General features: G+C 45.7%; 2 protein-coding genes across 3 annotated transcripts in view; both read right to left on the bottom strand.

Moving 5' to 3' along the window:
• Positions 1–27,324, bottom strand: part of LOC119456469 (ubiquitin-60S ribosomal protein L40) — a 578,246-nt gene that overhangs the window by 301,057 nt on the left and 249,865 nt on the right. The window lies entirely within an intron of this gene.
• The window catches only part of LOC119456462 (homeobox protein engrailed-1-B-like), an 82,776-nt gene continuing 75,953 nt past the window's right edge, over positions 20,502–27,324 (bottom strand). For both annotated transcript variants that reach the window (XM_037718264.2, XM_037718265.2), the window contains one exon: positions 20,502–22,645. In XM_037718264.2, the coding sequence (XP_037574192.2) occupies positions 22,314–22,645 (332 nt within the window). In that variant the 3' untranslated portion in view covers positions 20,502–22,313. The remainder of the gene's footprint in view (positions 22,646–27,324) is intronic.

The following is a 27,324-nucleotide window of genomic DNA, read 5'->3' as shown; positions in this document are numbered from 1 at the left end:
ATTATTGTAAAATTTGGTACAACGTATTGATATCCCGTGATGAGGAGAAAAATGCAATGTTATCAGCATAGAGATAGAGTTGCACATGCTGATGAACTGGGACAGAAGATAACAAAATATTAAACAGCAGCAGTGAAAGAACAGATCCCTGTGGTATACGCCTTCCGTCTCTTTGTGTACCCGCGCGATGTCACCTCATCCTTGAAACAAAAGAACAAATAGTGTGGAACAGCACAGCTTGCTAAACTATAAATTAAAATTCCATGTTCGACACTGTCATATGCTATTGCATTATCTAAAGTTACCAACGTTGATACATCTCCTGATAGTACTGCAAGTACTATCCCAATGATCACCTATCCTTCCAATGACCACCTAACCACTTTTACTCTGCCAACAACCGCGCTCGTCGCTCGCCCGCACCGTCTCTTATCTCCACACGGCTCTGACTTTTCTATGCGCTGTGCATTCGCCGCTCAGTTTCCGATGAAGCGATAGACCGCACGCACCTTCGCCCACTGCGGCGTATATGCGTTTGCTGCCAGCGTTTTGACAGTCGTTGTCTGCAGTCATTCAGCGTGATCTATTCATGTTTGTTTGTGCGCGCTTACACCACGCTTGTACATTCAGTTAGTAATAGTCGGGCCACATTTTCCAACGCACGCTACACATGCAATGCTGCCCAGATCGGCAGTGCAGCGCTTCTCATCAACACCACCGTTTCATACGCGCCTTCTCGTGGTCATCGAGTCTCTCTTCATGTCGGTCTACTTACGCCGCAGCACACCTGCTTACTTAATCAGCTCATGTTTACTACAATTCATATTGCTACCAAAGCCGCTCACCTTACTTCGTATGACATTGCTGTGTTGCTATCGCATTCATTGCTTCGCCCTTAGGGCGAAACTGTGACATTTTTTTTAACAAATACCGCACATCTGATTCCCCCACCGAACTAATGGAAAAAGCCGGAATGCTAACCCTTCAAAATCGCGCCAAACTCGCGCGCCAGAAAGTGATGTTTCAACTTTTTCACAATGCGCTTCGTATTGATAGCACCAAATACCTATCTAACCCAGAAACTAGACCCTCACGTCATAAACACCCCCATTTTCTTCAGGAATACCGGTTCAAAACAAACTGCTTTAAGTTTTCCTTTTTTCCGCAGGCGATAAGGGAATGGAATATTCTGCCTACTTGTATAACTACTTGTCATAATCAAGAGACATTCCTATCACTCCTTGAAAACTACCTACGTATTTCCCAAATATAAACTATTTGTAGCGTTCTAACCTTACCGTTTCCTTTGTATAAAGACATTGATTAAATCCTGTATGACATTTATTCACTACGTGCGTTTCTATCTTGGCGCGCACTTTGTAACTCCCGTATTAATTGCTTCATTCATTACACATTTTATAATCTATGTGCTTCTTAAATCATTGTACGCGCAACTACACCCTTTTGTAATTACTCCCAATTGATATTTGGGACACGTTCAACCTTTTTTACACCTGTGTAATATACTTATTACATGTATGCCCTTCCTGCTAAAATCCCCGTTGGGATTGGCAGTATGTCTGAAATAAAAAAAAATGAAAAAGTCGTATGCGGCTTTTTAAATCAACGTGAGCTGACCATATGGAACATTGAGGCCTAAATCCTATTTGTCCCGAGCACGGAATACCCTGAGAAGAAGTAAATTCGTTTAGCCGGACATGAATTACTTTTTCTATTATTATGACTAGATTCGATGTAGGCTAAGGGTAATTGGCCGAATGTTGTCCAAGACATATCCGAGGTATTGATTTTTAAGTAAAAGCACAATATCGGTAATCTTATAATAGGTCGGAATCCATGTATATTGTATTGAACCGGTAACTTTATTGAAAAGCTCATTAAGGAAATAGTTAAACAATAGGTTAATCATAGCAATTGTGATACGGCCCTGTCCACGAGCCGATTGTTGAGCAGTTAAGATGACATCGGATAATTCCGTCATGGTAACTTCTACAAACTCTGATGTCGAACTTTTAGACCTTTTAGATCTTGGACACTGCGAAGAAAAGCGTGCTTCAAGCCCTTTCGCGATATCATCTAGGGAATCCGCCGCATCTTTGGGGGACAGACAGAACAGCAGAATGTGACCATACGGAATGTTGAAGAGACTTTTTGCGCCGTAAAAACCTAAAAACTGTCGATCTTCTTTTTGGTTTTCACAAATATGAATGCACTCCGTTTTTTGTTCATCTTTAGCTATTGCCACAGTTCTTTTAAACACAGCTGCACATAACTTATAGAAATTATAATCCATCCAAATTTTCGGTGAATTATTATGTTGGAGACTTTTCCACGCTGCTTTTCTCGCCTATAATCCCGTGTACATGCTTCATTCCACCAAGACGAGTTTGACGGCGAGTTGCCAGACAAAACCGTAAACTTAGCGGGCTGAATAGCAGAATTTAAAAGCGATACCATTGAGTCAGCCCTCAGTTGTTCATAACAAGTGGTCAATGCTGATAATTCTGCATTTATAGCTGATTTGTAAGCTTTATAATTAAATAGCTGTCTTTGTCGTACAATGACAGCCTGACAGGAACGCGTAATTTCATGTGTAATAGGTAAGTGATCGCTACTTGTTCTATTGTCAAAGGTGTCCCAAGATAAAGTAGACATATGAGCAGAAGAGAAAGTCAGGTATAATGCCGATGAGAATCGCCCACGTAGAAAAGTGATTCGACCTGAATCGTGCTATTGCAAATTGTTATCATGCACTCAATTCCACGAACATTCGTTTTTGTTCCCTAGGAAGTGGGATGATAATTGAAATCTCCTGCCAGTAGCATTGCATTTGAACAAGTTCGGCACAGCGAGTCCAGGTGAACAGTGCACTTGACTCCGTTCTGGAAGTACGCATTAACGACTGTAAACGCAGCGCAAGCAGGCAGTAAAAAATCGAATACTAAAATTTCGCAGTCTGAACACACATGTTCAAAAGTGACAGTTACTTTATGACACATTTTAGAGTGTAAGCTGTTATGGGCTCATTCCAATAGCCGTTTCGGTTGGCGATGGTGTCCGCCGCCGCCGGTGTCCGGTGTCCGTAGCAGCTATCGCCGGGAATTAGAAAAATATATCCAGTTCCCGCCGGGATCGAACCCGGGCCCGCTGCGCGGGAGTCAGTATCACTGAGCCACGCCAGTTTTTTTTTTTTTTTCATTGCCAGTTTTGACATTATACACCAACAAATCACAAAAGATAAAACGTGTCAGCAAAATGCTTACTGGCACGACGTATTAAAATTTTTTTCAATGCGGCCAAATTCGTGCTAGCATGCAACGAAAAAATGCCCTATAAGCTCGTCTATAGCGTGCGAGGAGACACGCGATGGGACATGCGCGCCGCGTAACGTTGATGCGTGCATTTTGCATTGCAGTTGCATATTTTATTACAACATGTAGAACGCCTTGTAGCTGATGCACAGATAGCGGTACAAGGTAGTTAAATAAGGTTTGAGGGAAGGAAAAATAAGCTTTAAGGAGATGTGCACGAAAATGCTAGAAAAATATATATTGTGTACCTGATTAGATCAAGCTGGCTAGGTGACTACGTCGCCGCTGCGTTTCAAATGAAATGCCAATAACTCATCATCATCACCATCATTAGCATCGTATGATGCCACTTGTCAAATCAAGCTGGCTAAGGGACTATGTCACCGCCGAGTTTCAAAGGGATGCCAGTAAATGACGATCATCATCATCATCATTAGCATCGTATCTTGTCACTTGTCTTGCGATGTGAAATGCGCGCCGTGTAGCATATATACGTGCACCCTTTGCATTGCAATTGCATATTATTACACCAGGTGGCACGCCATGTAGCAGTTGCGTAGGTAGAGGTACATGGTTGCTATAGAAGTCTGCAGGCAGAAAAAGAAGATTATGGAGATGTATAAATATTGATGTAATGAAAGACATGCATTGCATACCTGATTCATTCAAGCAGGCTAGGTGACTGCTTGTCACCGTCCCGTGTCAAAGGGAATGTCATTAAATCATCATCATCATCATCATCATCATCATCATTAGCATCGTATCGTGCCATTTGACACGCGATGTGACATGCGCGCCGCGTAGCGTCGATACGTACAATCTTTGCATTGCAGTTCCGTTATATTCCACCATATTGGAAAGATCTTAACTGGGCTAGAAACAGGGACAAAGGAGGACGAAAAAAATGTGGTTGATCCCTCTTATATAGGAATCGGTATAGAACACGAAAGTGAAACGTGTCTTCACAGAAGTAGTGTAATGTTTATTGCACATTGATATATAATGTCTATTGGTGTTTTGTGGCTAAAGCGCCCTTAGGCGTTGATGCACCCACGCTGACGCCTGGTGGCACGTCTCCTCCATCACGACTACCAACGTCGATGACCATGAGCAACCGTCGTGCATATGGAAGCTGCACTACGCTGCACACGCTAGCACAACGCGAAAGACGAAGCACGTAACTGACACACTAATACAACGCGCAAGACAAAGCACGTAACTGAATCGTCACCGAGTCAAATCAGCGCGTACAGCGCGTCGTAATTGCAGCCTCCGCGATCAACTTCAGAAACATTTTCAGAGCTAATTTCGGAGGCCACGCTCCGCTGTGCTGAGTACGGTGAACGCCACCTAGGTGGCGTTGGTAGTGCTTCTTGATGCCAGCGTCCCTTCGAATGCTGGCATCGAGGCGTCGTAGTGCTGAGACCACCGAAGCGTTTACTGTCGGTGCGCGTTAGTGTCATAATGCAGTACTTCTCTTTTCTGCTCGTAGGCGGCGGCACCGCCCCGAGCAAGAGCGCGGGTACACGGAGGAGTGTTAGATATATAAGGCGCGTCTGTGTAGCTCTCTGCAAATGCGTTTGTGGCGCAATGGGTTAAACGCTCGGCGATCTATCGTCGCGGACCGAGAGGTCGTGGGTTCGATTTCCAAATTTTGCATGTTTGTGGAACTTTTTCTTCTGGTTTCTTTCTTTGTATTATGTTCGTGTACATTGTAAGAACGTCATTCCGTATTTCCGTATGACGTATTTCCGTGACGGAAATACGTCAGTGAAGTCTTGGTGGACCCCGGCATAAAACACTTTCGTGTTAAAAGACACCACGTGCCTGGAAGGTTTCACCACTGGGAAACATTGTGTGCACTGCACAAAAGACACCACTGCGCACGTGGTGTCTTTTTCGTCCTCCTTTGTCCCTGTTTCTAGCACAGTTAAAATCTTTCCAATATGAACTTCAACCAACTAGCCCAACTTGGTATATACCACCAGATGTCCCGACATATAGCATTTGCATGCTGCATGCAGTTGAACCTGGTTAACTCAAGCAGGCTATTTGTCACCATCCCGTTTCGAAGGGGATGTCAATAAACCATCATCATCATCATCAACAACAGCAGCAACGTGTTGTGCCATGCGTCAAGGGCTGTGATAGGTGCGCCACGTAGTCTGGATACCTGTGTTTACTCTTAGGTACAGTCCCAGGGGGAAAAGATTAGCACAAGTGACTGGTGGCCGGAGCGGCAAAATCACAACACGCGGCACAAGTGATTGGTGGCTGGAGCGGCGCATTCCATTTTCCAAAGCAGGGGTGGCCGTCAGAAAGCGTGTCGGGATTTTGCCTCTCCGGCCACCAGTCACTTGTGCCGCGTGTCGTGATCTAGCCGCTCCGGCCGCCAGCCACTTGCGCTAATCTTTTTCCGCTACCACTGTACACGTTATGGCGCCTCCTCGCAATTGCGAACCGCCTTTGAAGAAGGAAATCGTAGAGCTACGTGCGAGGCTGGAACCAGGCAACATCGGGCTCAGCAGACCGCTGTGCAGAGAGCAGCACAAGCCGCAGCTCGCCGTCGACAGCCGGGCGGACAGCTCAGCGCCTTCTCGTGAAAACGACACGTAGACTTTGCCGTGAAGACCCTGTAGTGCATGGTGCCGAAAATTGAGATCCTATGGAGCCGCTCCTCCAGCTTACGCTGTGACTGTGCTGCGTGTGCCGCGCAGGCCAGAGACTTTTTGATGAAACTATAATGCCAGCAGCCCACCGTCTCTACCTGGCCGATCTATACGAAATGTTTGAACATTATTAAAGTAAACCTTTGATGTGTAGTCGTCTTGCTTGCTTGCTTGTTGTCGTTGTTCTCTCAAAGCATGGCAATGGATGATGATGATGATGATGATGATGATGATCACGACGCTGAAGCCTCAATTTATGGCACTGTGGGGTACAGGCCACGAACCGGGCGGTAATATGATTGAAAATTGAAATAAATTAGTTAATAAATAAATAAGTAATAAAAAGAGAAAGTAAATGTATAATCGAAGATCACAAATAAACCGATGATAAATGAAATGAAGTAGTATATAAGTTAGTCAGCATTGCTTAGATAGGAATAGTAACATGAACCTAATAAAGTATACATAAAGTAAAGGATATAGACGTAAAAAGTTGGGTGAGTTAAATTTTGAATAATTATATCAAAATTATAACTGTGAATTTGTGTTTTTACTTTTCGAATTTTCTAAATTTATAATTTATTGAAGGAGAAATAAACCAACTACGAGAGGAAATTATAAATGGCTCGGCAAACGTTCCTGCGGCTATATCTTAATACCGTTGCTCTAAGAGATAGTATAACAGTACTGCATGAAGGCAGTCCTAGATTTCGAAGTGGAATTTCCAAACATCGTTTTCAATGAGCACAAAACCGGTGACACGATAATAAAAAGTTATCGATGGATTCCGGCTCATTACAGAGGCATAGCATAAATTTAGGGGATGCCGCCAGACCACATCTGTGCAACTAAAGATTAAGTGGTGGAATACGGCAATGCAGTCTTGTAAATGAGACTTCGAATAGCCGGTTAGTATACACTTGTCCATTCCAAGAATAATTTACATGCATAAAGTCTGTAGATTTTGCTAATAAGAGGCTTTTTTTTTTTTTGTCTTCGGTCAAAGAAAACTGCCTATATCTGGCTGCAGTGATATGCGTAGTTGCTGGCACCACAGGTATCACCGGACCTTTTAAAGAAGCTGGTCCTAAAGAATCGGCTGTTTCATTAAGATGAATGTATCGGTGGCCTGGTACCAATACTAAATGAACTAACCTTAAGTGGTCCCGCAGGGGCGCCTGCGTAAGCAGGCGTTTGGTGGGTTGCGACACCACGGACCCGAGCACATGGGGGTCGGACCCCCTCCCACGCTTAACCGTGCGTGGCTTAGCCGTGTCCGGGGAAAAGGGGATCCTGGGGGTTGAGTCAATGCTGAGTGCTTGGACCTTTATGGCCCCTCGGCAGAGGCAACACACTCCTTTGGCCTCTGCTTCACGTAGACGGCACCCCCGGACTGACCCACCCGGGGGAAATCGGTGGTCGCCTTTTCCTGTCCCTCTCCTAAATCTTTTACTTTCCTATCAACTTACCTTTCTGTCCTGTCATCTCCTTTCTTCCTAATTTTTTCTGTTTCTCCCAGGCGGCTTGGGTTAACCTGGTGCGGTATATCCAACCTTGAGTATAACGCATTGGGTTATAGCAGCGATGCACGGCTGGCGTGTGCAAGTCATTGCTTTGTTAAACTTGTAGCGTCCCCTTGTTGGGCTCCGTGGTGGGTGGCTGCCATTGCTGCCGAAGGAACTACATCTAGTATGCATAGAGCATCATTCCCTCTGTTACCCGATCGTACCGCTGCAAAGCGCGTACGCACCGAAGTCACCTTGAACTTTTTCACTCCGCGCAAAGAATCCTTTCCACGATATCACGTTATCCACAGTGACAAACCTGATAAGCCAGTAAGAGTTATATCACCTTTCCTTGTATCTAAATCCCTGACGGACACCATTGGACCAGGCTTTAAAGCTAGCAAGATGGCAAGCGGCGACCTCCTCCTTGAGGTTCGTGACAAGCTGCAACATGAAAAACTCGCAAATCTCTCAACCTTTGCAGACATCCCAATCACAGTGACCCCACATCGTTCCCTCAACACAGTCCGAGGCGTGATCTCAGATTCTGACCTGTTAGAACTTACTGAAGCAGAACTGTTAGAAGGTTGGCAAGACCAAAATGTCATTGAGGTAAAAAGAATACAAATCAGGCGAGACAACAAAGAATTCCCCACAAAACATCTGATCATTACATTTGGCTCTAGTGTGCTACCAGAAACCCTCGAGACAGGCTATACAAAAATCCGTGTAAGACCTTACATTCCTAACCCTCGTCGATGTTTTAAGTGTCAGAAGTACGGCCACGGCTCGCAAAGCTGCCGAGGTCATCTCACGTGTGCAAAATGTGGTGACAAAGACCACACTTCCGAAAACTGTTCCGGAACACCCCACTGTGTGAACTGCGAAGGTGAGCACCCTGCATACTCCCGATCCTGTGAAACATGGAAAAAAGAAAAAGAAGTAATTACATTGAAAATCAAAGAAAACATATCGTTTCAGGAAGCGCGAAAACGTGTTTCTGTTTTTCATACCGCAAGGTATGCTGGTGCGGTGCGCAAGGGGGCAGCGTCGCAGCAGATTCCGGCATCGGCCCGTTCCACAAACAGTGTGGCTGCGGCTGTGCCACCAGCCCCCGTGGCGAAAGCAGCTGGCTCTGCTTCGCCGTCCGCGAACGAGGGCCCGTCAACCTCCGGGTTGGTGGCCCCAAAGGTCTCGTCCGACGTGTCGAGGCCTTCACGTCCAACACAGCGCTCTCAAGGGCGCGTGTCCAGCGCCTCACAGGAGGCGATGGACATAACACCTACTCAGACGGCGCAGCCAGCGCCTAAGGAGCGGCGGGATTCTCTCGACCGCTCCAAAAAAGACAAAACTCGCGTCACGGCGCCTGGAAAGGGCCCCGTGAGCTAATCTTAGTCTCCTAAACACACAGCTCAAACACTTTTGTCATCATGGAGACACAAATATTACAATGGAATGTTAGAGGACTTCTTCATAACCTCGACGACATTACAGAACTCCTACACAAACATAACCCAAAGTTGCTGTGTGTTCAGGAGACACATCTGAAACCCATAAACACAAACTTTCTCCGTCAGTATACCGTCTATCGTAAAGACCGAGACGACGCTGTCGCGTCGTCCGGTGGTGTAGCAATAGTTGCTGAGAAGTCAGTGGCTTGTCGACAGGTGGCCCTTCAGACGGCCCTTGAGGCGGTGTCAGTTCGGGCCATTCTATTTAACAGACTGGTAACTGTGTGTTCCATTTATATACCCCCCAATCATCATCTCGAAAAAACAGACTTTTATAACCTCATTGACCAGCTTCCCGAGCCTTACATTCTCGTGGGCGATTTTAACGCTCACAACACGATGTGGGGAAGCTCCCGTTGTGACACGAGGGGACGACTGATTGAAAATTTTCTTTTGACCTCTGATGCATGCCTGTTTAATAAGAAGGAGCCCACCTATTACAACTTCCAACACAACTCCTACTCATCCATAGATCTAGCAATTGGCTCTGCGTCTCTTCTGCCTGACTTGGAATGGAATGTCATTAAAAATCCTCTTGGAAGCGACCACTTCCCGGTAACCTTAAATTTAATAGCACAGCATGACATCCCTCCTCATATTCCGCGATGGAAATTAGCATCTGCTGACTGGGAGCATTTTAAAGAAGCAAGTCATTTATCACAAGATTTTATTACCGATTTTAGCATAGACGACGCAGTAGGATATTTTACCGCTTTTATACTCAACGCAGCAGAAAAATCCATCCCACAGACAAATGGTAACTCATGCAAAAGACGAGTCCCTTGGTGGAATGATGACTGTAGACAGGCACGCAAGAAACAAAATAAAGCATGGGGCATTCTCCGTCGGTATCCTAATGCAGAAAACCTTATTTCATTCAAACAAATTAAATCGCAGGGAAGGAGGACGCGAAGGCAAGCTAGGAGGGCAAGCTGGGAGAGGTTTCTCTCTGGCATTAATTCACACACACAAGAGGCTAAAGTTTGGGACGGACTGAGAAGGCTGAAGGGTCAGCAAATCCATCCATTGCCCTTGGTAAATGAACAAGGAAATAGTGTGAAGGACCAGGCCGACGCTCTTGGTGAGCACTTTGAGTGCGTTTCTAGCTCCGTGCACTATTCGCTGCCTTTTCTAAAATACAAACAAACGGAGGAACGGAAGCCACTCAATCGTAAATGTAGCTCAAGAGAACCTTTCAACCTGCCTTTCTGCATTGCTGAGCTGAAAGCTTCCCTAAATGCATGTCAGAACTCTGCTCCGGGTCCCGACAGAGTTATGTACGACATGATTAAACACCTTCACAGAGACACACAAATTACACTACTCGCACTCTTTAATACCATCTGGACAGCTGGGCATCTTCCATCTTCATGGAAAGAAGCCATTGTCATACCTGTGTTGAAACAAGGTAAAGATCCCACCTCAGTAACAAGCTATCGCCCGATAGCGCTAACAAGTTGCCTCTGCAAGTTGTTTGAAAAAATGATAAATCGTCGCCTTCTACATTACCTCGAATCAAACAAAATGCTTGATCCGTACCAATGCGGATTTAGAGAAGGCCGGTCAACAACCGACCACCTCGTGCGTGTTGAGGCCAATATTCGCGATGCTTTTGTCCATAAACAGTTCTTTTTATCCATTTTTCTTGATATGGAAAAGGCCTACGATACCACTTGGCGCTTTGGAATCCTCCGAGACTTGTCACAAATGGGTATCAGAGGGAACATGCTGAACGTTATTGAGAGTTACCTCTCGAAACGTACTTTCCGCGTAAGAATAGGCAACACTCTGTCGCGCTCATTTACGCAGGAAACTGGGGTCCCCCAGGGAGGCGTCCTCAGCTGTACGCTCTTTATCGTGAAGATGAACACACTCCGTTATTCACTACCCCCAGCCATTTTCTATTCTGTGTACGTAGATGACGTACAGATAGGTTTCAAATCCGGTAGCCTTGCAGTCTGCGAGAGGCAAGTCCAGCTTCGGCTAAAGAAGGTATCGAAATGGGCAGACGAAAATGGATTCAAGGTCAATCCACATAAAAGCTCCTGTGTCGTTTTTTCAAGAAAGAGAGGACTGCACCCTGATCCCACTATCGAACTGCAAGGACAGAAGATCCCCGTGAATAAAGAACATAAATTCCTAGGCGTCATACTTGATTCAAAATTAAGCTTTATCCCCCACATCCGACACCTCAAGGCCAAGTGCCTGAAAACAATGAACATACTGAAAATTCTCTCACACACCAATTGGGGCAGTGACAGAAGATGCTTATTGAATCTCTACAAAAGTCTTGTACGATCGCGTTTAGACTACGGGTCTGTGGTGTATCAATCTGCTGCACCGAGCGCCCTAAAAATTCTGGATCCTGTACATCATTTGGGCATACGCCTGGTCACGGGAGCTTTCAGAACTAGCCCGGTACCTAGTCTCTATGTTGAATCCAATGAGTGGTCACTCGAGCTGCAAAGGTCGTTGACCAGTTTCATGTATTTCCTGAAAGCACACTCTGACCTCGAACACCCGTGTAATGAAATCGTAAACAACATAACTTGTGCCACACTTTTCCGTAATCGTCCAACAATGAGAGAACCTTTCTCACTGCGCGTTAGGAACCTCAGCGAAGAAATGGCTGTCCCACTTCTCGAAAACCTTTTAATGGCTCCAGCCAAGCTAGTACCACCGTGGCTGTGGGAGCTGATAGATTGTGACACGTCTTTTGTAGAAGTAACAAAGAACGCCCCGGAAATACACATAAAGTCACACTTCCTAGAACTTCAGTCAAAACACTCATGTCCAGAATTTTACACTGACGCTTCAAAGTCGCATGCCGGCGTTTCTTATGCTGCAATCGGTCCCTCCTTTTCGGAATCGGGCTGCCTGCACCCGGAAACTAGTATTTTTACGGCAGAGGCCTACGCACTTTTGTTGGCTGCACGTCACATCAAGGAAATAAAACTAAAGAAGGGTATAATATTTACAGATTCATTAAGCGTCGTCAAAGCCCTAATTTCTCTTCAAAGAAACAGAAACCCAGTTTTCACTGAACTCTACTCAATCCTCTGCGCTTCGTACGCATCTCATCAACATGTCATAATATGCTGGGTACCTGGCCACAGAGGCATCGAGGGTAATACGCTCGCTGATCGCTTGGCAACAACAGCACATAGAAAACAAAGTAACTCTTCCATAGCTGTCCCTGTCATGGACCTAAAGCCTTTCTTGCGCAGGAAACTGAGAGGCCATTGGCAACGTACATGGGACACAGAAACACTAAATAAACTTCACGTCATTAAGCCAAACGTTGGCAACTGGCCACCAATAACGAAAATACGGCAAGTTGAAGTTATATTCTGCCGTCTCAGGATAGGCCACACCTATGGCACTCACTCCTACCTATTGGCCGGTGACGATCCTCCTGTTTGTAGTCAATGTGGTGAGACGCTTACGGTCCTCCACGTCTTGTTAGAGTGTAGGGGAATAGAAGTTCAAAGAAAGAAGTACTTTGCCCTGGCATACAGACGACACATTCCCCTCCACCCTGCAATGTTTATCGGCATGGAACCACTTTTTGACAATAAGTTAGTTTTAGCGTTTTTACGAGATGTAAGCACATTGCAAGTTATCAGTCCAAGGTATCGTAGCACATCCTCTCACTAGAGGATGCTGCTGCGATAGCAAATTTTTAAAGCACGTGCCTCCCAACCCTTGCTTGCAAGGGCGCACTGGTGAGGTAGGAGTGCTACTGTCACTCACGCTTTTAGTACATCACCCTCGGGTAACAGAACATTTATCGTCATAGCATACGATATTAGTTATTCTCACCATTTTTATTCCTTTACATTTTACGCACTTTACAGCGACTACTTTTTAGGCCTCTCTACAGCCATGCCACATCTGTTTTTTCCACACCTTATAATTCACTATTCATACCACTGACAAGCCATTATCATCGCCTTGGCGCTCTTTGGCCACATCTGGCCCTTGCGCCAAAAAACTCCAACAATCATCATCATAACCTTAAGTGGGGCGCTCCGCCCAACTTAAGGTTTATTGTTTATTATTTATTGTATAAAAGGTGTTCAAAGCTGTCGAATTTGTAGACGCGTTAAGGGCGCTGCATACAGAAAGAGAATCTGTGACGATAACTTTTGTAGCATGAAGGGGTAACTTTCGCAAAGCCGGAACTATTGCCAGAAGTTCGGCCTGAAAGAATGATGTGTAATCTGGTAGGCGAAGTGAAAAAGACCAATCGAGGGATGGTGAGTAGATTCCCACGCCTGCCTTCTCGCCACGCGAGGATGCATCAGTCGCTATTACATTTATCGGGAAATGGGCCAACTAGTCTTGCAAAAGGGCATTCAAATATTGTAACGTCCCGCGGTGCGGAAGCCCCACCACTGTGTCAATATGTTGGGGGCAGCAGTATTGCGTTATTGGGAAAAATGCCTGCAAATTCAATTTTCAGCGACAACGTGGACCTATCAAACGGAATGATTTTCCTAATGCGAACATTTAAACGTGCTAATTGCGCCTGCACAAATACAGTCTCTGGTGTATGAAACCATGGCCACTTGATCTCAAAAAAATGAATTTGGTTAACTAATAAATGCATATTGTGCACTTCGTAGAGGGGATTCATAAATTCTTAAGTAGGTTTGAACCGTAAGCATGTGTAATGTCGTGTGAAGAGAAGGTAGGGCGCGTTTCCTGGTATATTATTAGCAATGAATTTAGGAAGACCTAGACATAGTCGAAGAGCTTAATTCTCTCTCTAAAATAACAAGTGGTCTTATTTTATATATTGCACTTCCGGAAAACAAGACAGCCAAATTCTAGAATCTGTCGTAGATATATATACGGTAAATCATGATTAGTTTGTCACTTCGCATATTAGAGCGTCGGTTACTGATTCTACGTAATAAACCTGGTCGAACTTTGTTGAAGAAAAGCCGTTTTTAAAACAATAATATTTTGTGTTTCTCAGAAATTCAAAAATCCATGCCGCTATATATCTCGGAAAATTGCAGGACTGCAACCTGGCCAGCAGAAGTGGGTACTCGACACTGTCATAAGCTTTCGCTACGTCATGAGTTGCTAAAGCACTAAATTCTTTTCTATGCCGAGCAAGTTGAATATGGCTTTCCAAGTCTACATGCGCACACCAAATGGAGAGACCAGGCCGGAAGCCTATTTGACTTGGGCTTAGTAACGAGTTTGGAGATATATATGATCCATGATGCGCTCATATAAAACTCGTTCAATACGTTTTACCATATTGGACGTAGGAGAAATAGGTCTAATATTGCCAAGATTGTAGTCAGCTCCTTGTTTTTTATCTAGCGGAATTATTTTGCCTGTTCTTCATTCTTGAGGAATCCAAGCATCCTTTAGAGAATAATTCACCGTGTTCAGAAGGTCTTCAGGAGACATTGCAAACAAAATTTTTAGCATGGCATTGGAAATGTCATCTGGACCTGGGGCTGAGGCAGGCAAACATCTAACGATATTGGAAAGTTCTGATACTGTCACTTCCACAAAGTCACCCGTGATCGAAGGCCTTGATCTAATGGCCCATTCGGCAAATGTGATGTTGAGCGTTGTGCTAAGCCCTTTCCTAATCCCTTTCCAGGTAACAAAAGTTCGCGGCGGAGACCTAAAGAAATAAGAGGGCATGCAATATCAAACATAATAGGTAGATGTTCACTGTTTGAGGCAGAGCCGACCGTAGACCAGGATGTGACGGACATCCCCGAACTGGCAAATGTTAGGTCCATTGCTGATTTAGGGAGACCTTGAATAAACGTAACTACTTTCGTGTTTAAGCAATAAGAATTTTGATTAATTGCCCAGTCCGACAATCTCTTTCCACATGAGTCCCACTCGATCTAGGAATTCCTCGTCTTTACCATGCCGAATGGTGTCTGCTGTTGGCTGCAACTTTACCGCAGCAATATTATCCAACAAAATTCAAATATTCAATTACTAACCATATATGAAAAAGTATAACGCGTAAAACTGAAATCTGTTTATGTATAATACGAACGTTACAGTCTGAAAATTTTTAATTAGATTTTGGGGTTTTACGTGCACCAAAACCACAATCTACGTTAGAGTCTATTAACAACATAATTTAGAATGTTTATTACGATAGTGTATTATAAATCCATTTATATACCTCACTTACCTGAATTTACTCGCTATAGGATTTCACTCGCCATGGTTTCCATTCAGTGGACACTTTGCAACGGTGCCCGTTGCCTTCCCCGATGGGCAGAATTCGTTTCTTTGATGCTTATACACCATGAGCTATAGCATTCGCTAACGCATATATATGCTAATTCCTGACAAAAATGACCTACAGCGCCGATTGCAACCTCTGCGGCTGTGAAGAAATTGTAGAACAGCTGAAATTTAAATACAGCTGTCCGGTCTTCGAAGATTAAAGGATTGCCCTCCGTACCGCTATAAACCATATATATATATATATATATATATATATATATATATATATATATATATATATATATATATATATATATATAGGCAGAAGATTTTCCTCACTGAACGAGCTATTGGGACCAACTTAAGCTGCCATGTATTAGACATACATGCTTTATTGTGAACCACAGCAGGTCGCCCGGTGCACAACGCACAAAAGAGACATAAAACTGTGCATCACTGATGATTGTCAGTGTAAGCGAATAGCAGAACACTTCGAGAAGGCCTTCGCATTTAAAGGAAGGATGCCCTTGAAGGCCTATATTTATTGCAATGAGGATGTTTAGGTAACATTTGTTGTTTCATCTCGTAATTTCGTACAGAACAGACTCGTTAGCCGTTAACGAGCACACCTGTAGCGGTATAGTTATTTTCCATGCAGGGGTGCTAGCGCCGGCGGCGAAAGTCTGACCACCACCAACCACTAAAACGGGAGAAAGAAACCTATTCACTTTAGAAGTAATCGAAACCGCTTAACTCAAGTACGTTTTATTTTGAAGGTAAACTTTTTTTTATGTGAGCCTGTCATAACAACGAAAGAAGGAAACATGCAAACACCGGAGGCGCCCTATATATATATATATATATATATATATATATATATATATATATATATATATATATATATATATATATATATATAGCGGCGTTGCAAATCTCGAAGCTCATTAAATTACTTGATACTCTTCTGCACCCGGTGCTTGGGGACGTCTAAACCACAAGCGTAGCACATTTTGTTCATTTAAAAATACTTCTCAGTTTAATCTCAATCGCGGAAGTAGGGAGTTCAACTTTTGTGATGCTAAGTTGAATGTGACCCGTTAAAATAATTCTGTGACCCAGGTGAACTATGCTCTAACTAAACTTTTTTTTTTCTTAGGAAATGCAACGTGGTTCAGGATGAGTGCCCACGTGCCCGCAACACATCCGTGGGATTATTGATTAATTGGCCCCTAACTATACAATGTGGGGTCCAGCTATAATGTGTGTGTTTTCTTATTTCACGTGACCGAAAAATTCGAGCGCGATGTTATACGGCCAGTCGCACGCAAAATTGCCGCACGACTGGCCACTCGAGGCACTTTGCGTGTATTCGGGGGCTTCTTACACGCTCGGAAAACCGCTTTATGCAGCACGTATTGAGCAACAAAAAGCTGTATCGGGAGTTTTTCATGTTGTTCTAGTTACAATTGTCTCATTGACACTTTTCATCGAATTATAATATTTGAGAAGATGATTAATTAAGACTAATTATGTGGTTAGGCGGAATGCAAGAAATAAGCTGAGTGTCTCCAAGCGACGGCAAACATTACTTCAATTGGTTCTGTACAGCTTCGTTACATTTGGATATTTTTAAATCTTGGTGCATGATAAATGGCACCCACTATATATATTCGATAGCCCAACCGTGCCTGGCTTCGCATGGAGGTCCGCGCGCTGTATCTTGGAGATACTAATCTGTAGCGGATGCAGAGGTTAAGGGCGGACTTTCCTCCCGCGCGTCTGCTGTTGGAGGTCGCATATTTTCGAGTTTCGAAGACGCGGTGAAGCGAGAGGCAGCACAAAGTGATCGCTCCCCGCTGCCGGCACCCTTCATATATACGTCAGCGTTGTGACAGTGAGGGCTCAAAGTCATTGTGCAAGATCTGTTTATATTTGCCCGTGTGCGCGTGACACAATGCTTGTTAATTTAGTTTGTAATCAAATGTTAAGTGCAATTTATGAGGCCGATAAAATTACGAACCTTACTTTTTGTAATTGTTTAATGCTTTGCTCTCGCTATCAACCTTCGCCTTGCGGGTGAAACTGCGACTTTTTTTTCTTTGAGGACACTACAGTGACCATATATATAGTCAAACATTTGAATAAAAGTCAAATGATATAGTTCATAACAGAAATACGACTGAAGTCATACGGAATCTCGGATTTTATGCTTCCCAGAAATTTATCAAAAGTGTTAGTGAACATAACCTACGAATTAGATAACGGCTTACCATGAATGCCGGAATGTGGACGTATTCGGTTCAGCTTCCCAAATAGTTGCCGGAATGCACTGCGCCGGTTACCATAAACTGTGTATACAGTCATACCTTTCTCGCTGTACAATCTTCCCGGAGAAAGTGAGGCCCCCGACGAGACGAAATTCCATCGTCCAATTGCCTGGCAGCAAAGGCTATATGTGTGTCCCGCTAATGTGCACATTGCTGGTGCCAGTGCACGTCGCGCTTGCAGAAGCACGCTACATTTCCATTAGCATATAATATATTCAAATGTCACCAAGCGTTTCTTTCTTTCTTTTTTCCATCTCTCTTCGTGCCTCTCAGGCGTGGTTTTCTATGTTGCTGTTTTTGCATATTATTACAGAACACAAACAAAACTCCGTTCCGGCTCGCTGATCCCTTCCGTGCTGCCGGCAGGAAGTTGGGATTGCTGATTGCAGGTAACAAATTGTTTTTGTCGCACTGTATGTACGAATTGTTTAGGCATGTGAGAGCCACAGTTTACGCCCTACGTTCTGATATATCAGCAAATTGTGTCCTTTTTCTGTGATTCTACTTTCACTCGCGCTTATCGTTTCTCCAACCAAGGCTGTTATCAGCTCTCACCACTTACAAAAATAATTTTGACGGTCTCTAGGAAGTCTAGAATCATTTTTCTGTTAAGTGTATTTGTTTATAGACAGGCCTTACACGTTTGTCGATCGATATCTGTAGACTTTCTGTATAGTTTGCTTATAGACAGGCATTGCACTTTTTTGTCAGATCATTTCTATATACTTCCTACGAACACCCTGGTTGTGTGGTAATTTAGTACAGTCTCATCTTAAGTATCACTCACGCTTTTTTAATGCGAATAGCGTTCTTGGCATTATCAGACCAGCTTTTTTTCTTTAAGCTATCTACAGCTACCTAGCTATCCCACAAAATATGGGCCGATCCCGAAGGTGGTGCAGTGTATAAATGGGGGCCGTTCATGTGAGTATGTGACAGGGATAGCGTCACTCTTAAACGAACCTCTTTGACGGTAACTTGGATATATGCCACTGGGTATGTGCCACCAAGTACAGTCGAACCTCAATATAACGAAGGGGTATTGCAGCAAAAAATTTCGTTATATTGCGAATTTCGTTAATTCGAGGTTTCATTAATTCAGTGAAACTAAGACCGGGAAGCAAAAATAATTTCGCTACGTCGCGAATTCTGTTAAATCAAGGTTCGTTAGATTGAGGTTTGACTGTATGCATGCAGCTCTTCAATGAACCTCTCTGACGCCAGCTTATGTCACTGTATGCGCGGACTTCACGGCGACGCCTTCAGAAGGGGCAGGGAAGCGTGAGAAAGGAGCCCGACAGGCTCATACATGAAACGTTTCGGCTATTAGCATACTTGGATAGTTATCGCAAATGATTTCCGCCCAAATTCTTTCATCCCTGAAAAAGACGCTTAAGGCCGAACGATTGCCAGCATTGACTAGCACTCTAAGCCAGTCTGAGCATTGTCACCACCACGCATGCAGGTTACTCAACCGTTCATTAAAGAGCTAGCTTGCTCTCTCTGCTAAGCACACTTGGTGCCCAAAACGCGCTTTTGCTTTAATTATACTTGTGCCAACGAGACTGCAGCTTGGACAAATGACTAAGACGGTCGTCCCTGCGCTATCATGTATAAACTCCGCGAACAGCGTTGTGCTTCCGAACAAGGTTGCAGGCTCGATTTCTAGAAGCGGCGATCGTGTTCCGATGAGGACGGAATGCGAAAACGCTCGTTTTCCGTTCTTTGGCTGCACAGTAAAGAAAACCGTAGCTGCATGGAGCAAATTGTTCCGTAGTTCACTGTGAAGTCTTGTATCAGCACATATGGGCTGCTTTCTGAAGTAAACGCCATCAACGAATCATCAATAATCTTTGCAATGAAACACATCTTCCGCGTGTGGTTCTTTTTTTTTTCTTCTTCTTCTTTTCGTGCTTAAGTATACTGGGTTGTTTTCCACAAACCGGCGCTCGTTTTTTACGGTTGCCAACAGGAGAAGCAATATGGCACAAGTGAACGCATTCTTTTAAGCTGCTCTGACTGACATCACGCTTGCGCCGCCGCCGCCGCACTTTGATGCTTTGTACGTAAACCATTATCACTCTATTTCAGCAAAGCAGGATTATCATTACGTTATCTTGCGGGCGCACTTTTGCCATAACTTATTGATTGGTTGATTCTTCCAATCGTTCATTCTACTTCTTGTTATAAGTTAAGTGAATTCCTTGCCGAAAGCATAAAGCGAATTACTATACACATTTATTTTGGCAATTGCTATAGCCTATCTCAACTCTATATACTAACTAAACGTTTATGATCCTGAGCCCAGTTTCGTATTACAATATAGCGGTGTCTTTATATCTAAATGTTGGCGTTCAAATACGATACAAATCGTAATGAGACGAAGGTCAAAGTCATTCAGAGCAACGACTGGGATTTGAGAGGTGCTTTGCAATTATCAGCCAAGTGAAGTCGGCTAGCGCCTATTAAAATCTACTGCGGAACGCTGAACACAGATATGACTTCTTGTGCCCTTCCAAGGGAGGGGGGTGGCAAATGGCGGGCACGTACGAATATTTTGCGAGGATGAGACCGAACATCAGCAGTTCGACGTACGCTCATGCAGACAATAAGTGCGCCTTTTTCGCCTTTTTGTCGAAGTGCGCCTTTTTGTCGAAGTGCGCCTTTTTGTCGAAGTGCGCCTTTTTGTCGAAGTGCGTCTTTTTGTCGAAGTGCGTCTAAAAGCCTCCAAGCACGGATTCCCCATTCGCTGCGCGGTTGAATTACGCCAACCGTTACGCATTGTACCAGAGATCGTGCTGCAAGGCCTTGAGGTTAGTGCAGCTAGCCATTCGCAGTGGCAACGCCCGGCTCCTTAGGCGAGCGAGAGGCCGTCCAGCGCGTGACGTGATGCTGGAACCAGGCCAAGGATACAGAAACACAACACAGCCCATTGAGAAGTGTAGGATGTGTATTTCTCCTATAGCGTTTGTGAGATATAAGACAATGTCCTTGCCGCCAGTGCGAGGACCGCGAACAGTGAGAAGAAAGGACAACAGGTGGCACCTATGTACAGAAAGACAGAAAGGAGAGCGAGAGGCCGCCAACGTGGTGGCGGTCATTTTTGCACGATCGAGTCTTTTTTTTGAGTATCTGTACAGGTGACTATGTCAACACACGCGCACACACCTACGCCGCAGCGCCAGTTATTGATCACCGCGCACCACTGTTCGTCGCCACTGGTATGGGGCCGCGCTGGGGGTCACCAAGTCTTCCAAACGTCCAGCACTTGAAGACATGCTCGCGAGACGCGAAACAAGCAGGAGGGACGGCGAACACAACACCGCGTCGTCCTTCAGATGCACTCGGACCTTCCCGCGTGGCACCTCGTAAGCACAGGAGAACGACCATGCGACTGGTGTTTCGCTGTTGTGCCGCGGGAACGATGAGGGTGCCACGTTGGACGCTCTTGTAGCCAGCGGGTCTTCAAGGCAGCGCGGTCGCGCTTGTCGGCCTAGCTTTCCAGCGCTGTAGCACGCCTTTCGCTAACGTTAGAGTGCGCCTGCTTTTGGGCTTACGCTGGCGCACTGCGTCGCCAGAGGATTTCGCAGCAGGAAGGATTCGTCTAGAGTGCAGTTGTGATTAGGACTGGGTGCGACTTGTAATCTCCTCTTGCAAAACAGTCATAATGGAAGTTAATTTAAATTTTTGCAGCAGGCCACAGTGGAAGCTGTTTGAGTGCCATTGCAGATACAACTATGCTGTGTCGGTGCGTATTCGTCTCAAAATAGCATGCCGTGCCTCTCTAAACCTTGAGGAACTATCGTTGGTACGAAGTTCTCGAGGGCACTCGCGGAGCGCTCCAGAAGCCGTAGTAGCCTTTGAGGTTCACATCAAGAGCGCCGAGTGATGTAATCGCCAAGCGTTGTTCGATGCGTTTTCGCTCTCTGGTGGCATTGATAACAAAGGACGTGGGCTCAGTCCTTCAGGATTCCACGAGCTGACGTTGAGCTCACATGACGCTTTGGCCATGCTTTTGCATCCGGTGCAGCTACGTGTACTCTGCGCACGATTGAACTGTTGTCTGGCCACAAGGTTCAATTGGGCCCGAGATTTACTGCTGCACTCTTAAGCGAATCGAGTTATTGCTCTCAAAAATTCAATATGAATAACAATGACCGAGACCTGGAACGTCTGCTTTGTGCTTTTTAAGAGCGCGAACACTCTTTTAACGAGATGGCTATCACTTTAGCAAGTCACGCCCATGGATTTTCTAGCCACCCTTACAATATATCGTGCCTTATGAATCCCAAAGTGAGGGCTTGTACGTTGCTGCCCGATTATTCGCTTTGATATGTTATAGAATCATATAGGTGAGATCAACGGACGACAAATTTGATAATGTTTAGGAGGAGGAAAGAAATCTTTAAACTCGCAACCAATTTTCGCATCTGTTCCTTTCATCTTTTCGTTTCCTCTGCAATGTCTGTCTGCACCCGGGTTCGGTTTTTGTCAGACATACAGACGTAAAGGGAACCGTCGCATGCACAAAGCTTCCACGCGGACGTAGGCTCTCCGGTAATTTAGGTTCGCACTAAACTCGATCGCTCAGCTCAGTGTACGCGTCTCCGCACCAGTTGCCGAGCACAACCGAACGCAGCGCTCTCTTCTCGGCGTCTGAGCAGGCACGACCTGTCGCGGCACAGCTGGATGACGACGCTGACCCTTGGTCCCAGCGGCGACGACGCGCGCATGCAGCAGCTCAGTGTCACGAGGAGGAGTTGTCGTCGTCGTCTCCGGTGCCGCCCTGTTGCGACGAGGTCGCGTGGTTGTACAGGCCTTGCGCCATCAGCTGGAGGGCGAGCGGGTTCCGCTGTCCCGAGGCCTTCTTGATCTTGGCTCGCTTGTTCTGGAACCAGATCTTGATCTGCGACTCGTTGAGGCGCAGCTCCCGCGCCAGGTCTTGGCGGCGCTTCTCGGTCAGGTAGCGGTTCTCCTGGAACTCCTGCTTCAGGCGCGCCAGCTGGTCGGCCGTGAAGGCGGTGCGTGGCCGCTTCTCTTCCTTCTTCTCGCGCTTCTTCATGCGGCGAGACCGGGGACCTGCGCAGAGCAAGAGCGACACTGGTTATAGTTGGCCCGGCATTCGTATATACACCGGCAATCTATAAACACTCGCGACACGTCAGAGCACATACACCGGCACTCTTGAAATGGATGAACCTGAGTTGATTGGTGTGCCATCGCTTTCAAGTCGCCGAGTGAACAGACAGGGACCATGTGCCAGGCGTTATAAAATTCAGGAGTGCTCTGAGGAGCTAGTTGGTGGCCCGAATTCATACTTGCTTATGCGCTAGCACGTTACTACAATCACAGACACGAAACACTAACCGGCGGTTGATGCGCAATTGATCAACCGTCCGTTAGTGTTTCGTGTCTGTGCTTTTAGTAACGTGCTAACGCATAAGCAAGTATGAAGTTATAAAATTGTTTGTCCATATTAAACCATTCTTATAGTAATACAACATCCTTCAGTATAATGTTCACAGGACCCCACGCAGTACTTTTGCAAGCTCTGGGCCGTAAGTGGTACAGATATATATTTACACCTACTGCAGAAACCCTCTGCCACTGCTTTCGCGAAGATGCGAGCGAGAGCTTCCCACAGAGAGCAGCAGTTCTGGGAACTTCTGGAAGGGGCTGTACAGCCTTTGTCAAACGTTTTGGAGCGACACCGTTAGTACCAAGATCGAGCTGTCGCCACGTCGGCACTGTGGCTGGGCTTCTGGAGCCCGCCTAGCACTCCAAAGCAAGCACTATCCTTTACAATATGTATATTTAAATATTAGCACAGCAATAGATTTTCCAATGTAAACGTCGAGACGAGAGTCTCTGTCAAGTATATAGGGTGTTCGATATATTCGACAACGGTTTTACTACTATTCAATCATATTCAATTTATTTTTTCATAGGTACAGTGCAGTTTGTGTAACTATACAGAAAGGATCACATACCACTTCATTTAGCCAGAATTTTTTTTTCTTCACAAAGCTGGCTGAATCAAGTATAAACACCTCGAGGCGCTGGTGCAGGAAAATAATTAGCAACGCCGATCAAGTATAAATATGTCGTCAGTAAATATACGCATTTAATACCGGCTCTCTAAGAAATCAAAAGCCACACTCAGAGCACGCGAAAATACCAATACAGCGCCTATGCCGTATACGGCATATTGGTCCTTTGCCGCTCTTTGTAAACCACACCTCGCCGACTCATCCTGTTTGTTCTAGCACTGTCTGATAACGAGACGGTAACTATTAGGGGCTGCGTACATATATTTTTCGCCAGCACTGCGTACCACGGCTCGAACGCTTCGCTTTGTGTAATTTGCTACTACTACAGACCTTTACATTTGATCCGAGCACTAGGCGTCGGCCATCACCATCACTGCTCACGCTGCGGTATAGTCACGAATTGCTGGCAACCGGCCGCCTGTTCGGCGGGCGATCATCACGCCCCCCTCCGCTGCAAGCACACGCCCGAGCGGTCAGTGGCGACGGCGGACGCGGCCCAAACCGTCGGCCTGCGGCGCGCCCCGCGCGTCATCGAATCGGCGGCGCGTGATGCGCACTCTGGGGTGGCGGCTGCTGCCCATTATCGGCTCGTTTCCCGCAATCCTGGGCGCGCGGCGATAAGCGCGGCTCCCCGCGGCGCCTTTCCCACGGGGTGCTCCCCCACCCGTACTCTCTCCCCCACCAGCCGACCCCCCTCTCGGCACCCCACCTCACACGCGCACCCCGATCGAGCGGTTACATCTCCCACCGCCCGTGGCGGGGGCGGGAGCGCGACGGTGCTGACCGGAAACTCGGCGCGAGCAAGACGGCCTCTGTGCGGAGTGCAAGTTTACCGCTGCAACACTCGCATCGTAAATAGTCGACACCCCGCGCATAAACGTCACTTCCTTTCTTCCTGCTCTCCGGGAAGCATTCCCGACGGGTGACGTGTGGTTCTAGAGCCGCGGCAATTATCGCCGAGACGCGAACACGACTTTATGCGAGCAGAAGCCGCGCTACTTGTGTTCGCTCGTCCTGTGCGCGATATTGGTGCCCCGACACTTCCTGCTTCGTTTCAGTTCACTACTCCATTGTTATAGTTTGTTGCTGCCACGCTCGCGATTGCCCAGAAGCGGTAGCTAATGCGAAGAAGACAATGAAGACAACAGTCCGGTGTCCTGGCTGGCTCTTTCCACTCTGTGGTGCCTGAATCCGTCAGAAGTGTTTCGTTAGGCTTTAGGACTTGTAGCACAGAAGTTTCACCCGACGAGGTATTTGGACGGTGGTCGTAGGTATACACTCTAAACATTTGTACACATTTATGGGCGTATAAAGGGTGTTCGGTTGTTTCATGGCTAACACCCTCACGTTTAAGGTGTAAGATCAAATTGTTGGCGGGAACCGATAAAATAACCGAAGATGGCATCTTGTCTGCCAACTTTTTCTTGCAAGTAAAAATGATGGCATGCTGTGACGGGCGACATAAAAATTGCAATAAATAACGTTTCATATCTATTCCTGTGACATTCTCCTATCGGATATTTTTGTGCGCCCAAGGCTGTCGAATGATCACATAGTTTTCAACTACGTGTTTTGTCATCACACGTCTAGTTAGAGCTCCATTGTCGTCCTCTATAAATTTTTGTGTGCCCTAAGTGTAGGGCGAACACCCATAAGGGTGCAAACGTTTTTATAGTCTAGGTGACTGAACTGCCGCAGTTCGGCCACTGCTGCGGTAAACATTTCTTCAGGTTACCAAGGCCGCTTTTCCGCAAAGCACTGAGTCAATACGCTGGCGGTATAGCCGACTTTAAGTCAGCAGATACCTTCGCAGCCTGTGTCTGGAAACGCTCTTGTGTGCACAAACGGATTTGATTGCACACAGTGAGCAAATTGCTTTGGTGGTCAGCACTGTAGGTCTATTTACTTGGGTAAAGCATTTATACATTGCGAGATCCACGTTCGAAGAATAACCGATCAGGACAGAAGTAACCGTATAGAAATAAGCAGAGATCATTGCGCGTGCATTATATCGTACCTAATTATTCTCTGTTCAGCGTCAGGGAGAAAAATGAACAAATAAGGACGGCAGACTTGTGCGATATGACTTCAGATTCATAGTTCAAACTGTAGAGGAGCTTCTCATTGCCACTGCTCATTCCATGCCCACAGTACTATACAGTATGCCACCGACTCGACTCGATTCATGCAGCCACGGTGCGCTGATGTGTGTATAGAGCCTCGGAGCGTTTGTCCGCCTTCCCGGTTCATATGTGCATCGAGTTTGCAGTTTCCGGCTCCAGTGGCTCTCTCAGAATGAATTTTTGTCGATATTTCAAACGGATAGTATTATTGCTAACACTTTGCGTGGACCTTTATCACGGATGTTTTCCGCTGCTTAACAACTTCTCTGCAAAACATGTGCGAGAAATGCAGTACACAGCGCTTGCTGAAATATGACCGAAATAGCACGGACGGCGCCTGCGTTATTAGGCGCACGAGGAGAGCGCTAGTTATTCAAGCGAATTTCAGCACAATAAACGCAAATTATTCAATAATTAGCGCCATATAGAATCAATTTTCTCTGCAGCGTACATAATAAGTAGTAATAACGACGTATGTTCGCTGTGAAATGTCTGCAGTTGTCACACAGTTCACCAGTGAATAAGTTTAACAATAGCGTTACAATGTCCTCCTTCCGGAAGCACATCAGGCAAATCTTCATCGCGATAAAAGAAAGAAAAATCAAAGGCTGTTAGTTCTTTGCGAAATGCGTAATTCACTTCAGAATGCAGCTCCCACGATGTGGAGTTCTGTTAATTGTATATTGCGTGCATATGCAACGAACAAAACGACCGTTTGTTGGCCTCTATTAAAATTGATCCCTAATGCTTATTTCATGGAGCCTTTTCCCGTGGGATATATTGCGTGCAACCTCAAATTCAACGTGCGGTGACGACTGCGTGCACAAATTTCGCAGCGGTCTTTCTGTAAAATCAGGGCGAAATGCGGACAACACGAAGAATAGCGAGCGAGAGAGAGGGAGGGGGGGGGGGGCACCAATTTCAACAAGAACAAAAAGGCATCAATCACGATGGAAGGTGAATTCAAAGACCTCTTCCACTGTGGCATGCGCCAACTGGTACAAATATGCACTTTTTTTTTTTTGCATCTTCCATAATTCAGATGCCAGCTTTCCTGCACTGCATCTTTCCCGCCATTATGCCGCCATTATAAGCCAATCGAGTACAACGCTGACGTGACCTGCGCACGGAAGATGCATGTGCATAGTTCTCACAGGCTCTACGTGCTTGCTGACTTCAGAACCTGAAATTTCTTTGTAGATCTTCTTATCTCTTTACCCTCCCCCCCTTTCCCCAGTTTAGGGTAACAAATCGAATTTCCCCATCAGGTTAACCGCCTTACCTTTCCCCTTTATTCTCTCACCCCTACTCTGAAATTCAGATAAGTGAGGCAGGGAATAAGTAGCTGTAGTGCAGAGAAGTTGCCTGTACGCATATAAAGGAAGCCAAACAAGTTACTCAGTGAAAGAGCTGTGCGGGAAAGTGCACATGCTATAAATGGAACGTGCATGGAGGATACAAAGCAATCTGAACACCGTCGTCATGTGCTCGCATAGGTGTGTGAAGGTCAAGCTGGCGCAATGTAATACGTCAGTTGCACGCTGCAAATAGTATTTCGTGCATACCCCACGGCGTTAATTACACG

Source organism: Dermacentor silvarum, chromosome 6 (assembly GCF_013339745.2).
Source record: "Dermacentor silvarum isolate Dsil-2018 chromosome 6, BIME_Dsil_1.4, whole genome shotgun sequence".
Classification (NCBI taxonomy): Eukaryota; Metazoa; Arthropoda; class Arachnida; order Ixodida; family Ixodidae; genus Dermacentor; species Dermacentor silvarum.
The sequence above is the reverse complement of the archived record's forward strand: the minus strand, read 5'-3'. Positions and strand labels throughout refer to the sequence as shown.